Raw genomic sequence first — 14,537 nt, 5'->3', positions numbered from 1 at the left:
CAGCTCTTACTCCACCCTTCCCTTCACCTCTTCCTACTAGCCACCTTCCCCTCCTTAGCTGGCCGGTGGCGTAGTGACATCAGCACTGGACTTGGAGTTGAATGGGCCCCGGTTTGAATCTGGCCGGCTCCTTGCATGCTTTCCATCCATTGAGCTGGCAACTCGGCCCTGTAAAAATCAGACAAATGGTAAAGAAATGGCAAGGTTACTACCCGATACGCCACAAGACACATGGGTAAAGCCCTCCCCACCACTGAGCGTATCTACACGAAGTGTCGTCGCTGGAAATTGTCAGAGATTCCTACCACCCAAGACATGCTCTCTTCTCACTGCTGCCATCAGGTAAAAGCTACAGGAGCCTCAGGACTCACACCACCAGGTTCAGGAACAGGTACTACCCCTCAACCATTGGGCTGTTGAACAAAAGGGGATAACTACACTCACTTGCCCATCATGGAGATGTTCCCACAACCAATGATCTCACTTTAAGGACTCTTTATCTCATGTTCTCATTTATTGCTATTCATTTATATTTGCATTTGCACAGTTTGTTGTCTTCTGCACTCTGGTTTCATTGATCCTGTTATAGTTACTATTCTATAGATTTGCTGAGTATGCCCACAGGAAAATGAATCTCAGGGTTATATATGGTGACATAGATTTCCTTTGATAATAAATCTACTTAGAACTTTGAAAACATTAAAAGAATTCAAAGGAAGACCGGGTCTAACTTCGAGTTAGTTTAACGTTCTGAAGTTACAAAACGTAACACTCCTCCTTCCCCCCTCTCTCTATTCTGTAGATAATTCTTTTGCTGGGAAATTTTGTGGTTCTATTTCTTCTCTTGTCTTTTGGTACCTCATAGCGGAAGGATGTGTGCTGGGATCCAGTGATCCGTTTCAGGTGAGGAGTCTGGAATTCATCATTTCATCACACACCCTTTCTCATCCCAGGTCGGGAATCCCTAATTTAATGCAGATGTTCCCAACCTGAGGGCCACAGACCCCTCAGTTAATGAGATTGTCCATGGCATAAAAAGCATTGGGAACCCCCGGTTTAAGGCATGCTTCCTTATTTAGCACAAGATGTAGGTACTAGTGAGTGATTTAAAATATTAACAGATATACTTAATTCACAGTACTGATTTCAGAGCCAGCTGTCATCCTTCTAGAACGCTAATAATTGAATGCACTTGGGACTTGAGTGGTGTTGACAGGAAACTTTCTGCATTATTTGATGTTATTTGATGTCTCAGTGTATTTAAAACGATTGCCACTGAACCAGATTTTGTTAAACAGGGGTTCCCAACCTGGGGTCCGTGGCCCTCTCAGTTAATGGCAGGGGTCCATGGCATTAAAAAAAAGGTTGGGAACCCCTGGTTTAAAGAAACACAGGAAATAGATGCTGGGCAGTTGAAAGGGAGTAATGGGGAGCCAGATAAATTGGATGGGAATATGGGTACAGGGATTTAAAGCGAGTGTGGGGACTGGGTGAGTTTGGGAGCAGCAATTCTCACCTGGTTGGTCAGATGCCACAATGCTGGGATTTCTGAAAACAGAATATCAGCTTTATTGTGTAATCTGCATCAATAGTTGGTTCTGAAAGTTAAATTTACTGTTTTATTTCAAATCACCACCTCCTGAAATTGTCTTCAGTGTAAACACGTTGCCCTAGGAGCCTGCAGTTAGTCTTGTGAAACAATGGCACCATCACAGAAAGAATGATGGTTCGGGTACCAATATAACATTCAATACACGTGTTACAGGGGCTGGTAGTTCAGGGCAGAGACCCGGTGGCTTTGCACCACTGCCGCCATGCAGTTGGTGAAGGGCATCAAGTTTAATAACCTTCAACACACATTTGTCAATTTCCTGCCACTGTGATCTTTGTTTATGGGATCCCCGCTGAAAGCTCCCGAATCAATTGTTTCTTCCCGGGACACAAGAACACCAAGGACCCCGCTTTGCACTTCCGCCACTGGAGTCTCTCTGTCTGTCTGTATCTTGTTTTACGGCGGTTGGCATCCAGCTTAATGGTGCATTACCGCCACCCTCTGCTCCAGAATGTGCACTAGACATACATTCTAAATCCCTTCACCCAATCACACACACACACCTACACTTCACCCTCTCATCTTTGACCATCCTAGTATCCTATTCCTGTTTACTCGTCATATTCTATAAAAAACCCCTGTACCCCCTTAAAAACGCTAAAAATACCCGGACTTGTGCTCTCTCACCCATGCCCAGCAACCCTTTTCCTGCATCCCCAACTCCCTTAATTTATTTCTCATCATCTCTCTCAGTATCCCACCGCCACTGGAGTGTAATTACTGCCAGTATTAAAAATGGCCACCACACCGGCCTCTTGCCGCCAGGAATCCCATCAGGCCACGCGGCATTATTCCGGAAGTTATCGGCGAAGGCCCGGTGAGTCTGTGCGTTCGGTGGCGGCGTCGCCAGCGGTGAGTGGGGATCGGGGGGAGGCGGAGCTGTGGACGGCAACTCCGAGGCATCGGTCAAGGCCCAGTGGTGGGCAAGGTGGCGCCGTGTAGCCTTTCGCTCGGCCTCAAGCGTCCGACGAAAGACGCCGCTTCCAGTAGGAAACGGAAGTACTATATCGCCATAACGACGGCGTCCAGCGCCGCAGCCCGAGGATCCCCGTCACCGGGGCGGGGGGCACCCCTTGTCCGGGTGGGGAGCGCTAATCCCCGTCTGAAGGGGCGCCCCGACCCCGGGGAAGGCTGCCCTGCTGGCTGTGGGATGTGGTGGTGTCACCGTCCCGAAAGCCTCCCCTGACCCGTGGGGGCCCACTGAGTTCTCCCCCACCCCCCCGTGTCCCAAAGTACCAGCAATAACAGAACTTGTAACTCTGATCAATCTCCTGCAACTTGTCGGACCACTCCCAAAACCACGGGCTACCCCTCCTAACCCGGCTTCTGATGAATGAAAGGCTGCGAGATCCTCCGGTGGTATTCACGCCCCTTTAGATCTGCTTTGTTTTCCTGGTTCATGCTCAGCTGCATTGAGTATGGGTCTGGATACTCTGCTATTGCAAAGTTCAGTATCCTGAGCAAACTATTACACCGTAATAGTGTGCCGGGAATCAAGGAATTCACTCTTATTGGGGTGTTGCTCAGGGTGAATGATTACATTTACCTGGAGGGATTAGTTTAATTTTCTTTGAGTAGGTCACAGGAATTGCAGAGGTTGAGATGTGTGTGGGTGAGAATAATGTTCCCTCTAATTTGTAACGGGCAGTGTGCGCAAAAATCTTGTGCTATGCATGGAGTTTACACATTCTCCTTGTGATAGTGTGGATTTTCTCCAAGTCCTCTATTCTCCTCCCACATCCTAACATCCTGTAGGTTGACTATCCACAGCACGTGCACACTGAATTTTATCTATAGAGGTATTCATTTTAACAGCCAGCAAAGCACTCAATAAAACTTTGATCTCCTCTGGGTTTGATCGTTTTCGCTCTCGTTCATCTGCACTCTTACAAAACATACATAGTAGGTCTGTAGTGGGTAATGAAGGATTTAAAAAGTGAAGTTTCCAAATACCAGTCCACTCCTTCCCACTTGCAAATTCTCCAACAACTTTTGCATTGTGACAATACACACAGGTAACACCAGTTTCTGTATTGTACATAAATATTTTTCATAGTTGCACTTTCCTGACCTCATGAACTTTCAGTGTAGCAGTTTCTACTGTTGCATTAAGGCATTCCAGTTTAAATGAACCAGCAGTTCTTTGGCACCTCACACCCTTTGCTCCTTTGGAATTTGATATAGTGAATTAATAATTTCTTCAATAAAAACAGTACAAATAGGCCAGTTTTAAAAACTGCGGGCAAATCATCACAAACTCTGTCCGTATCAGAAACCAGAAACGGAAATGTGATCGTATGCAATTGTGAACTATATTTAACATGCCAGCGAGGTAGAGGGTGACAACCTGTTGTGTACAGTTTAAGTTCCTGTGTGCACACGAAGATCGGTTGAGAAGAGTGCCTTAACTAACTCCTCTCTGTTTCAGAGTCGGCACTGATGCTCTTCACTGTTTATGTTATTTCTGTTCTGGAATGTTCCCTGCAATGCTCTTTAATTGAGCTTTGAGAATCGTGAGGTGACTGGAATCGGCTGCAAGAGGAACAGTGCTGGACTTTTGCCCCAGGAAAATGGTGCGATCTGACCTCCAATTGGTTGTGCACTTTGCCCTTCTCTCCAGAATCCTGGCCATCTTTTTCCAGGTTAGTTTCTAATTCAGTCTTCTCATTGTCAAATCTGTACATCTTTGGAAGGTGAGAGGAAACCCACATGCTCATAGGGAGAACATACAAACTCCTTACAGACAATGGCCGAATTGAACCGGGGTCACTGGCACTGTAAAAGCGTTACACTAATCACTCTGGCTTTACCCCTCTACTGTTCTCACCTGGAGGTATCTGACGAGCCAATATCATGGGAGTTTTATTCTACATCTCTCCAGTTCCAACTGCAATTTCAGTCAGGTTGTCATCATCAGTTCTGGAAATGCAGGTGCGTCACCATCAAACAAGAATTACCAAATAGAAACAGATCATTTAGTCAATCAAGTCTGAACTGGTATTAACCCTCCACAATAAATACCAGGAGTATTTATGGTATGTGTGGTGTCCCGGTTCTGAGAATCTACACTGTTTCTATTTTGCAACTTCTAATCTAGAAAGTAGTTTCGACTGGAAGGTGAGACTAGAACTAGGGGACACTGCCTCAAGATTCAGGGAATTAGATTTAGGACTGAGAAGAGGAAGAATTTCTTTTCCCAGGGATCAGTGATCTGTGGAATTCTCTGCCCAGGGAAACAGTGAAAGCACATCATCATCATGTGCCGTGTCGGATGACGTGGGCGATCATGGCCTTTCCGTGACACGAGTGTTCTGGGGAAAATTTTTTACAGAAGTGGTTTGTCATTGCCTTCTGGGCAGTGTCTTTACAAGACAGGTGACCCCAGCCATTATCAATACCCTTCAGAGATTGTCTGCCTGGTGGAAGTGGTCGCATAGCCAGGATGTGATGTGCACCGGCTGCTCACATGACCATCCACCACCTGCTCCCATGGATTCACGTGACCCCGATCTGGGGGCTAAGCAGGTGCTACACCTTGCCCAAGGGTGACCTGCAGGCTAGCGGAGGGAAGGAGCACCTTACACCTCCTTTGGTAGAGACCCCAGCCCTACCCCACCCCTCTGAAATTTCTGTCCTCCTTCATCCTTGCACATTCCTGATATCAATTGCTCTACCTTTGGTGGTGGTGCCTTTAGCAATCTAGATCTTAAATTGTAAGAATATCATCCCTAAAACTCATTTTTTATTATCCTTAATGAAGCTCATTAAATCAAAACTATTACCCTCAGCCTCAATAATACTTTGTTATTGTGTCTATTTAATGTTACAAAGCTGCTGGGGAGTGCTACACAACATTTTAACTATTTTTATTATTAACTGTTAACTATTCTTAATGTAGTTAAATGTCACGGACCATTTCCCAGGAGCTTTATAAAATTAATTGGGTACAAAAAAATTCAAAAATTATTGAAGTTGAGTTTAATAGCTTTGATTTAATGACATTCATAAATGCATGAATTCATAGGTACATGAACGCACTTTGTGTGTTCCTGAAGGTGCTGGCTTTCCCATGTGTATACTTTCTGAAGGTGCCGATTCTCTGTGTTTGAGAACCGTAGGGTTTCCGAGCCTTGTAGCTCACTGCTCCTGCTCTGTCCGCGAAGTGAAGGGATCCAGGAGCTGTTTGTTTTGAGTGCCTCAGTTCTACAGCCTCCAAACCAAGGCACGTAGTGTTAAAAATCTAACTTGCTCCAAGTACCCTCCAAGGGGACCACACCCCCGTCGCGATTTGGAGGCTTGCGTGCCTCAATGACCCGGAGAGCTATGTTGGCTGGAGTCCTAAAATATAGCATCCCTTTACACCAGGGATTGCCAACCTGGGGTTCGCGGTTTTAAAAAGGGTTGGGAGCCCCTGTTTGACATAATGGAGGGTGACAGAGACAGACGCGGTAGGGAAAAATGGAAGGATGTGAGACAATTGTCTTAGCTAACTCAGAATATCATCAGCTGTCCACTTGAAGCTTCGACTGTGAATTGCGATTGATCTTGTGAGTAAGAAATTCAAACATATTCAATTTACAATGATCACTATCTGTAACTGGTGAGCCAATTCTGTGTAAAAACAGCGGTTTTCTGTTCAGGCGTCAGAACAGTGTGGGTGACAGGGACCATGCTATTCTAGAGCACAAGTAAAATAAAAAGAATGTTTGAATTGAAAGCGTGTGCGTGTTCTGGGCCCAGTTATTTGATTTTATTATCAATGACAGGACGAGATATAATTGTTCCTCAGCACAGTAATTTTCAGGGTTTGCAGGTGCACTTGAATCCCAGTGATTGATATAGTTTTGAATATGTTTATGTAATATTTACCTGCTGGAGGGATATTTACCTCATCTGTTGTTCTTTTCCAGATAGTGTTTAATTCTCTGATTCCTGATCACAGAGCAGACGCGTTCCGTGTGCCCCCATTGCACAGTCCAAGCACTGGTGACGTGTTGCTGGAGTTTCTGCTGGGTGGTTTCTCTTGCTGGGATGCTCAGCACTTCCTGTTCATTGCAGAGTTCGGCTACGTCTACGAGCAAAACTTCGCCTTCTTCCCGCTGTTTCCGCTGAGCGTCCGGGCCCTGGCAGAGACGGCCCTTCGACCGCTCGAGCGGTGGCTTAGTCTTCACAGCCGGCTGCTGCTCGCCTCGACGCTTCTGAACACCGGGCTGTTCGTGCTCTCTGCGGTCGTCCTCTACCATCTGGGTCTTGCTGTGCTCCGCGATCGCAGGCTGGCGGCTGTGTCCAGCCTCCTCTTCTGCCTGAACCCTGCAAGCGTCTTTATGTCAGCTGCGTATTCCGAAAGCATGTTCGCACTGCTGGCCTTCGGTGGAATGCTGTATCTTGAGAAGGCACAGCCTCTGACCAGCTGCCTTCTCTTCGCCTTGTCTACAGCAGCACGCTCCAATGGGATTGTAAACGCAGGATTTCTGTTTCACTCCCAGCTAAAGCGCTGCCTTTTGTACCTGAGACCCGAGCTGAAGTTTGCACGGAAAGACTGGCACCAGTGCTTGGGCCCAATCCTCCGAAGGGTACTGTTGGTGACCGGGGGGTCAGTAGTGGTCGTTTTGCCCTTTGCCCTCTTTCAGTATTATGGATACCTGACATTCTGTAGGTCGACGGTGAGCCCTGTTTTGAGCGTTCCTCAACATCTGCTGCAACTGGCCACGGAGAAGGGCTACCGTGTCCCAGACAAGGACAGAGCCGTACCCAGCTGGTGTCATCACCAGTACCCCGTCATATACTCCTACGTTCAGGATACCTACTGGGACGTGGGCTTCATGAGATATTACCAGCTCCGGCAGCTTCCCAACTTCCTGCTTGCGTTCCCGATCATAGCTCTGGGTGTGTGGGCAGCCCAGCAGTACATACTCGTTGATCCCTGGTATTGCATCCGCCTGGGTTTGACCCATAAAACGCCGAAGGGGGAGAGAGAGAGGGACGGAAAACCACCATCCGGCTTCCACAGTCGTGGTGTGTTCGTCTATGTTGTTCATGCAACAGTGCTGTTGGCATTTGGTGTTTGCTTCATGCACATCCAGGTGAGAACTGCGACCACAAAAGCAGAGTATACACATTGTGATGTGAAAATTCACAAGGAGTTTCCCGCATCCATTAATATTCCCCAGTCTGATCCCACTTTCCTATCTGTTCCCAAATCATTTGCTAGCTTAGAGGTTTGTTCAAAGTAAATTGATTATCAGAGTACATGTCTGTCACCATGTTCAGTACAACCTTGAGACTCACTGTGGGCACACTCAATAAATTTATTTAATATTGAGAACGAGATGAAACGCCCTCGAAAGTGAGTCCATTGGTTGTGGGAACACTTCAATGATGGGGCGAGTGAAGTTCTCCCTTTGGTTCGAGAGCCTGATGGTTGAGGAGTTCCTGTTCCTGAACCTGGTGGTGCGAGTCCTGAGGCTCCTGTACCACCTTCCCGATGACAGCAGTGAGAAGGGAGCGTGTCCGAGGTGGTGGGTGTCCCTGACGAAGGATGCTGCTTTTCTACGACAGTGTTTCATGGAGAAGTGGTCAAAGGTTGGGGGGGGGGGGGTGGCGGCTTTACTCACGATGGGCTGGGCTGTGTCCACTCCTTTTGTAGGATTTTCCATTCAAGGGCATTGGTGTTTCCAGACTAGTCTGTGATGCAGCCAGTCAATATACTCTCCACTGTAGAAGTTAGCCAGGGTTTTAGATGTCGTGCTGTATCTTCACAAACTCTTAAGGAAGTAGAGGTGCTGCCATGAATTCTTTGTAATTGCACTTGTGTGTTGGCCCCAGGACAGGGCCTCTGAAATAGTAACACCGAGGAATTTAAAGTTGTTAATCCTCACCACCTCTGATCCTCCAAGGTCAGACCCTCACTTCCACATCCACGAAGATCTCGGCTAATTCAAGCACCCTCCTTGCTCCCTAGCTATTCTAATACACAATCCAATCTTAGTTCTTCTGTCCTGGACTTGCTCCCCATTGCCATCAAACATCTCTTCTGTTTATCCCTCCCAGCCATTAGTAACCGACCCAACCTAATACTAATTGTCTGATCACTCCCAATATCTTCCACTCTCCAAACTGACACTCTCATTCCTTGGTCTCATGACTTCCCTTTTCTCAAGCTTTTGAAAGGATCAAAAATGCCACTTCTGTAGTGATTTGAAACAAAATTAGAATGCATTCTAACTTTCTGAGAACTGCTTGTTATACGATGTTCAAAGTAAATTTATTATCAAAGTACATATGTCACTATATGCAACCTTTTGATTTATTTTCTTGCGGGCATTCTCAATAAATCGATAATAGAATAATAACTAAACTGGAATCAATGAAAGACTGCAACAACTGGGTGTTCAATCAGTGTGCAAAAGACCAGTTGGTATGGTCTTTCATTGATTCTGTTATAATTTAGATTACAAAATATAATTTTGTACAGTTTTATTCGAAGAAATGTCTCCGCTGAGGCTCACACCATTGGCTCTGGAGCTGACAACAGCTGTTGTGAGGGCAGATTTAACAAACCAACCCTTTCCTCTCTCCACACACACTGCTGGATTTGCTGAACATTTCTGTTACTTACGATTTTCAGCATTTGCATCACTGCATGATGTGAAATAACTGATAATTCTCTTGCCTCCTACGCAGGTCATCACCAGGTTCCTGGCCTCTGCCTCTCCCGTCCTGTACTGGTTCTGTGCCCACTTGCTGCAGGAAACTGAGCCCGGGCAGGACGCCACTACCTCACCACATCCGTACGAGTTTGCAGTCATTCCCGGAAACCATCTCACTGCTCTCCTGCAGGACTGGAAAAGGTGCAGCCAGACTGCACGCTGTGTTCTTGGATATTTTGTACTGTACTGGTTTCTTGGCCTTGCTTTGCATTGTAATTTTCTCCCTTGGACGTGACCAGTTCCGGCCATAAACCCCACCCACATGGTATTGGTATTCTACGATCATCAGGGCTAGCAAAGAGCAGCTTTATTGAATTCCCTGTCAGCATTAACCAGATCGACCTTAAAAATACACCAGGTACAAGAGGTTGGAGGAGTAGCTTGTGATGTGTGCTGGGGGGTGGGGGGATCACCTCTAGATTCACTACTGACTTTATAACAGCTACGAGGCACGTCACAGGAGTGAAGAGATGTTTTGACTGAGGAATGCAGCCCCAGTAACGCTCAAAGGGCATGCGTTTCAGACGAGAGGGGGTAAGTTCAAAGGAGATGTGCGAGGCAAGCTATCTCTAACGGTGGTGGGTTGCTGGAATGCACTGCGGGATGCAGATTCACTTGTATATAACATGGACTTCGAAACATTCGGGCGCCACGGCGGCATAGTGGTTAGCGCTGCCCAGTTACAGCTCGGGCCATCGGAGGCTGGAGTGCAATTCCTTCGTCGTCTGTACATCCTCCCCGTGGAATGCTGGGGTTTGCCCCGGGTGCTCCAGTTCCCTCCCACAGTCCAAAGTCATACCAGTCAGTGGGTTAAAAGATCACCATGAAATTTCCCGCGATTAGACTCGGGTTAAATCGGGAGGGAGTTGCTGAGTGGCTCGGCTCGAAGGGCCGATAAAGAAATGATAAAAGCCTACAATGAAATGTGTCATTTGCGTTACCAACACAACCCAAGGATGTGCTGGGGAAGGCCCATAAATGTCGCCACACTTCCTGGTGCCAATGTGCTCAGCATAATAATAGTCAAGGCTCTTAGATAGACATATGAATATGCACAGAATGAAATGGTACGAGCATTGTGTAGGCCGAAGGGAGAGCTTTAGTTAGGCACCTAATTTTAAAAATATTTCGATCTGTCTGCCATGGTCTTGCCCTCTCAGCTCATCTGTGTCCCCCAGAAGTTTCCTCGTTTCTCATCTTGCCTGGTTTAGAGTTGTCAGCAAACTTGGAAAACGTGACATTTTTGTTCCCGACCTTTTTTTATGCCATGGACTCTTACCATTAACAGAGGGGGTCAGTGCTCCCCAGGTTGGGAACCCCTGGTCTAAAGATACAGACGGTGAATGACTGTGGATGAGGTAGCCCACTCGTCACAGCCGGTCAAGCTGAGAAATCTTGTTTATTCTCATCTTTGCCCTTTGTTCAGAAACCAATTCTCTATCCATGTCAGAGTCAGAATCAGGTTTAATATCACTGGCATATGTCGTGAAATTTGTTGTCTTTGCGGCAGCAGTTCAATGCAATAGAATAAAAAAGTGTATTACAGTTAATTTATATATTAAATAGTTAAATTAAACAAGTAGTGCAAAAATTGAAATTAAAAAGTAGTGAGAGTGAAGTGTTCGTGGGTTCAATGTCCATTCAGAAATTGGATGGCAGAGGGGAAGAAGCTGTTCCTGAATTGTTGAGTGTGTGTCTTCAGGCTCCTGTACCTCCTCCCTGATGGTAACAGTGAGAAAAGGGCACGCCCTGGGTAACAGTGAGAAAAGGGCACGCCCTGGGTAATAGTGAGAAAAGGGCATGTCCTGGGTAACAGTGAGAAAAGGGCACGCCCTGGGTAACAGTGAGAAAAGGGCACGTCCTGGGTAACAGTGAGAAAAGGGCACGCCCTGGGTAACAGTGAGAAAAGGGCACGTCCTGGGTAACAGTGAGAAAAGGGCGCGCCCTGGGTAACAGTGAGAAAAGGGCACGTCCTGGGTAACAGTGAGAAAAGGGCGCGCCCTGGGTAACAGTGAGAAAAGGGCGCGTCCTGGGTAACAGTGAGAAAAGGGCGCGCCCTGGGTAACAGTGAGAAAAGGGCACGCCCTGGATGGTGTGGGTCCTTAATGATGGACGCTGCCTTTTTGGGACACCGCTCCCTGAAGATGTCCTGGATACTGTGGAGGCCAGTGCCCATGATGGAGCTGACTTAAGTTCACAACTTTCTGCAGCTTACTTTGATCCTGTGCAGTAGCCCCCTCCCCTCATACCAGACGGTGATGCAGCCAGTCGGAATGCTCTCCACAGTACATCTGTAGGAACTTGCAAGTCAATATATCTGGATCAATGTGCTTTTACTTGTTGACCACATCCTCAAAAGACTGAAGATTAATCAAATACCATTTACTTTCCGTATACTGTGTTGACTCTGCTCAGTATTGTTCTTTTCATTATGGATTCCAACATTTCCCCCTCTCACCGATGTTAAACTAATGCCCCATTTTTTTCCCCTTTTTTAAGCAGTAGGATTGCATTTGCTCCTCTTAATCCACAGGAACAAATCCTGAATTGATAGAATCTTGGAAAATGACAACCCATACTTCCATAATTTCAAAAGCCACCTCCTTCAGAACTCTTGGATTTAGATCTACAGGTCCTTGTGATTTATTGTCTTTCAAGCTCAACAAATTACTGTTTTTTCACTTGTGCTGTAGTTCCTTCAGTTACTCATTCTCACTGCACCCTAGATTCTCTCACTTAACTAGAAGATTGTCACATCCTGCATATAATAATCATTTTGTCACTCGGTACCATGTTCCTGATCTCAATGTGGCTAGAAGCCTTACTGTGTATATTACTTCACAGTTGACTGATTGCTTCACCCACCTGATTACCTGTTCTACTTGTCCACCTTGTGTTCTCTTGAATTATCTTTGGTTGACCGACCAAGTTACTCGAATTGGCAATTTTCAATGCTCTTTCATTCCCTAGAAGTTGAAGGTTGGCAGAAGTTCATGTGAAAGATCACTTGCCATCCTGTTATGTTTCTGACAAAGTTCTTTTCATTTTGACTTATCATTTTTGATTTTGTCTGGTTTTTTTAAAAAAAAGTTCTGGATTATGCTGGCTTTCAGGTTGAGTCTGAGGTGCCCAAACCTTCTATTCAACGGAACGCATGTATACCTCCAAATGAGGCAACGATACTCCGGCAAGATGCACGACACAGTATATACACAGAAACTTGCACACGTACCACATAAAGTAATATTAACAAATAAAGTAAATTAACAAATAATAAGGTGCATATACAGTACGAATTAAAAAGTAAACGGTCACTCAAATGGCTCTTCATACGTGATGAGACCTGGGTGGTGGCAGGGAGTTCAGCAGTCTTACAGTCTGGAGGAAGAAGCTGTTTCCCAGCCTAACAGTTGTCCTAATGCTACGTTGCCTCCTGCTCGATGGTAGGGCACCATCACTTGGAGCCAGAGTGGCTGCTGCATCTGGATGTGTCACCATCTTCATTTACCAAATTTTACCTACCTTTTTTTGAAGTTCAAGTTGATCTTTCCCTCCCGAACCAGGACGCAAAAAGCAAAGCCTCATTGTATCTGCTGGATTTATTTTGTATCTTCATAACATCCCTGTTATCAACCACATGTGATTGCATTGATAAAAATGGTAAAGGTCAAAGGGTACATGCTTTTTTTTCAAAGTTCCAAGTATATTTATTATCAAAGAATGTATAAATGATAAAACCTTGAGATTTGTTTGCTTACGGGAAACCACAAAGCAAGAAACCCAAAATATACCAATTTAAAAAAAAACAAATTTTTTAAAAGCCATCTAAGGAAGTAGAAGGCTGGTGAGCTTTCTTGGCCATGGCATCAACATGGTTAGAACAGAACAGGCTATTGGTGATGTCTACTCGTGGGAACTCGAAGTTCTCAAACTTCTCTACCCGAGCGCTGCCACCCCCCTTCCTGGAGTCAATGACTGTTCTGCTGACATGATACCATGTTTTTAGGGTCCCTATCTCTTTCCTGTACAGTGACTCATTGTTATCTGAGATACGGCCCACTGCAGTGATGTCATCTGCAAACTTGTAGGTAGATTTAGATCAGAATCTCGAGCTCGAGCACAGGGAGTTGAAGGCCAAGGACTCTCAGAGCAGCCGCAGGTCAGGAGGAGGAAAGCAGAAGGTTTTCTGAGCCTCCAGATGCTGATCTGCATGGAGAGGGGTTTTATCTCCTCACACCATGTGGTTGTTTTTGTGTTCCTGCCATTCTCCATTTGCCCCCAGATAGCGATTCCTGCCCTGTATAACTGCATCCTGAGCTCCCGAATACTGCAGGACCTTTTACTGCCCTGTCCTAAGAAACCATCCTCATGTCAGTAAGTGGAGAGACTTCCATCATGATCATGTGTACCTTACAGATGGAAACGTTTGGTGTATCAAGAGGTGAGATACTTGGCTACAGGACATCCGTGTATTACTGCCACAGTATTTTGTGTGTCCACTTCAGTTGAGTTTCTGGTTAATGATGACCTCTAGGAGGTTTATGACAGGGGGTGAAGTGATAGCACTGTTACTGATGTGACAACTAGTGTTTAGATTGTTATTTGACAATGGTCAATACCTGGCGTTTTTCTATTGTCACTTTCCCCCTTTACCATCCATTTACAGTTCTTTAGCCAGAGAGTGTTGAATCTGTGCAATTCTTTGCCACGGGCAATTGAGGAGGCCAAGGCATGAAGCAGAGGCTGATAGATTCTTGATTGGTCAGGGCATAAAGAGGTACTGGGAGAAGGTAGGAGACTGGGGCTGAGAGGGAAAATGGATCAGCCATGAGGAAATGGTGGAGTAGACTCGATGGGCCAAATGGCCTAATTCTGTTCCTATATCTTGCAGTCTTAATGTGGTTGGTGCTAGCTCCTCTACTTTGGAGGTCGCAGTATAGTGATGCGCCGTCCCTTGTATCTGCCCAGCCATCAGGAGGTGATGGGTGTATTGTCTTCCACCCTCTACGTATTTCTCCCTCATCCCTGACTTTTAGCGACCTATTGCCGCCGATGTTTCCCTTCGGATGGAAGGTCATTAGGAGGTAGTGCAGAACCTGTTAGCTGCCTCCATGCTTGCGGTTAGGGACTTGTGGTGGGGTCGGGGATCGGACCTCCAACTATCACCTGTCCACCAGGTGGCGGTACGGTGCAGGGCCGTTGCTTTTTTCCGCAAG

At 46.2% G+C, this 14,537-nt stretch overlaps 1 protein-coding gene across 2 annotated transcripts; it reads left to right on the top strand.

Annotated features, from left to right (window-relative positions):
* Window positions 1-2,417: 2,417 nt before the first annotated feature.
* On the top strand, window positions 2,418-13,028 carry pigv (phosphatidylinositol glycan anchor biosynthesis, class V). Of its 2 annotated transcripts, none has more exons than XM_072247232.1 (4): window positions 2,418-2,464; window positions 4,041-4,254; window positions 6,523-7,695; window positions 9,296-13,028. In XM_072247232.1, exons 2-4 carry the CDS (start codon window positions 4,183-4,185, stop codon window positions 9,554-9,556), a joined length of 1,506 nt encoding a protein of 501 aa, XP_072103333.1. In that variant the 5' UTR covers window positions 2,418-2,464; window positions 4,041-4,182; the 3' UTR covers window positions 9,557-13,028. The 2 variants fall into 2 exon arrangements, with proteins under 2 accessions (XP_072103333.1, XP_072103334.1); XM_072247233.1 differs by lacking the exon at window positions 2,418-2,464 and adding an exon at window positions 3,039-3,627.
* The last annotated feature ends 1,509 nt before the right edge of the window (window positions 13,029-14,537 follow it).

This window comes from Mobula birostris, chromosome 30, assembly GCF_030028105.1.
Source record: "Mobula birostris isolate sMobBir1 chromosome 30, sMobBir1.hap1, whole genome shotgun sequence".
NCBI classification, from domain to species: Eukaryota; Metazoa; Chordata; class Chondrichthyes; order Myliobatiformes; family Myliobatidae; genus Mobula; species Mobula birostris.
Note: the sequence above shows the minus strand (reverse complement) of the source record. Positions and strands in the feature narration are given on the sequence as shown.